This window comes from Austrofundulus limnaeus, unplaced genomic scaffold (genome assembly GCF_001266775.1).
Source record: "Austrofundulus limnaeus strain Quisiro unplaced genomic scaffold, Austrofundulus_limnaeus-1.0 Scaffold308, whole genome shotgun sequence".
NCBI lineage: Eukaryota > Metazoa > Chordata > Actinopteri > Cyprinodontiformes > Rivulidae > Austrofundulus > Austrofundulus limnaeus.
The window spans coordinates 146,414-148,199 of NW_013952710.1; the positions used below are offsets into that span (position 1 = coordinate 146,414).

The 1,786-nt window shown below is 34.7% G+C and overlaps 1 protein-coding gene across 1 annotated transcript in view; it reads right to left on the reverse strand.

The window, feature by feature from the left end:
* The window catches only part of LOC106527087 (DENN domain-containing protein 3), a gene marked incomplete at its 5' end in the record, with an annotated part of 22,752 nt that extends 21,454 nt beyond the window's left edge, over positions 1-1,298 (reverse strand). The window contains 3 exon segments of the mRNA XM_014021852.1: positions 665-748; positions 889-1,054; positions 1,155-1,298. Coding sequence (XP_013877306.1) covers positions 665-748; positions 889-1,054; positions 1,155-1,238 — 334 coding nt within the window.
* Between the last annotated feature and the right edge of the window lie 488 nt (positions 1,299-1,786).

Sequence of the window (1,786 nt, forward strand, 5' to 3'; positions counted from 1 at the left end):
TCAGGATACCTTAGCAAAAGTTCAAGTCTCCTCTAAGAATATTACTTGAGTAAAAGTCTTAAAGTATCTAATATAGTTTGTCTGACATAAAATGTACTTAAGTATAAAAAGTAAAAGTAAAAATTAGTGGCTAAATTTTCCAAAGCGACATTTACTGGAGCTGACACCCTAAAAATATATTCATATACTGTATATATTTGTTTTTCTACAGGCCAAAATGGTTAAATTTATAAAGAAGGTAATGTTAAAACATTTAGGATGCACTAGTCTACCTATCTGCTGAAGTGTGACATGATTTGTGTCATTTGCAGCTGGGATGGATTGTGTACAAACTAATAYAGAACATTTTAAATTTATACTTCTCATCCGTCCACAATTAAATTCACTCTATCCAGGAGGCACAGTTTATCAGGATAGTTTTTTTTTAACAACAACAAGCCATAAAAATGAAATAGGAGTAACAACTTTCTACTTCTGAACTTTTTTAAAAATGTAGTGAGTAGAAAGTACAGGTAACTGTGTAAAAATGTAAGGAGTACAAGTAAAAAGTAGGCTGAAAAATAATTACTCAAGTAAAGTACAGATAACCAAAATTTCTACTTAGGTACAGTAACAAAGTATTTGTACTTAGTTACTTTATAACTCTGGTAGTGAAACATTTTACCTGGAAAGCAGAGCTGGGGCAAGACGACAAGGTCGATGTCTTTTGGTACAGAGACGTCTACACTTCCCTCTGATGCATCTTCACCTGTAAAAATACACCCTGGGTGAAATAAGATTTAAAAAATCTAAAGAAAACTCGTAGCATTCAGTACTTTAGGTTTTTTTCTTTTTTTGTGCAACAGTGTGTTTCTGTATTACAAGTAATTATATGATTTGTTGCTGCACCTGAAGGTGGTTGTTCCCTCTTTTTCTTGAGAAAGGAGCGCCTCTTAATCCCACCTAACTTCAGAGCTTCACGCTCAGATATTCTGCTAACAAARGGAGGTGCCAGGACATGGAGAACCTCCGGCTCCACCTGGGCACACTCTAGACTGCCAGTACTGTGAACAACCTGAGTGCGAAATGGGTATAATCGAGTTTAATGACACGAAAAGGAAAAACATAAGTTTGTARTCCGTGTTTAATCAAACAACACGTTAGAAAGCGGAGACCTGGCAAACTTCCCGAAGCTTTTCACTGGACGCTCCGACCACCACGCAGGCTTCCAGCAGAGCAGGTGGCAAACAGTCCRTCATCGTCTGAGGGATGATGTCACACAACTGGGCTGTCTCTGATGTGCTAATAACAAGTAGAGTCTAATCAAATCAACACAAGGAGATACATAAAAAATACAGTTTGCCTTTTTTTAGGGATTTTCAAAGCAATAAACCAGAAACTAATTATTAAAGTAATTATTTTTCACACATCTTTCTGTGAAAATATCTATCTGAACACAAGAAGTGACCTTGTGTAACATTAACGTTTAATACCCAGAATCCATTAGAAATGGAATTTTTCTCAGTCTAAAACAGATTAGGGTGAAAGATTAGAGCATATAAAATGTGTAATTAAATGTATTTGTCTAGAATAATGGMGGTCAGATTTTTAGAATTAATAAAGGGGGRAAAATTACATCTGCTCAAAATCAATTATGAATACCCCTTAGCAAAAAAGTAGCATACTTGAAGTTAATTTTAATAAGGATGCTTGAGTATAAGTTTAAATAGCTATTTCAAGTATACTAGTAGGTATCATGTACTTGTAGTGTACTAGAAAGTATACTGATTTAAATACTCATTCATAC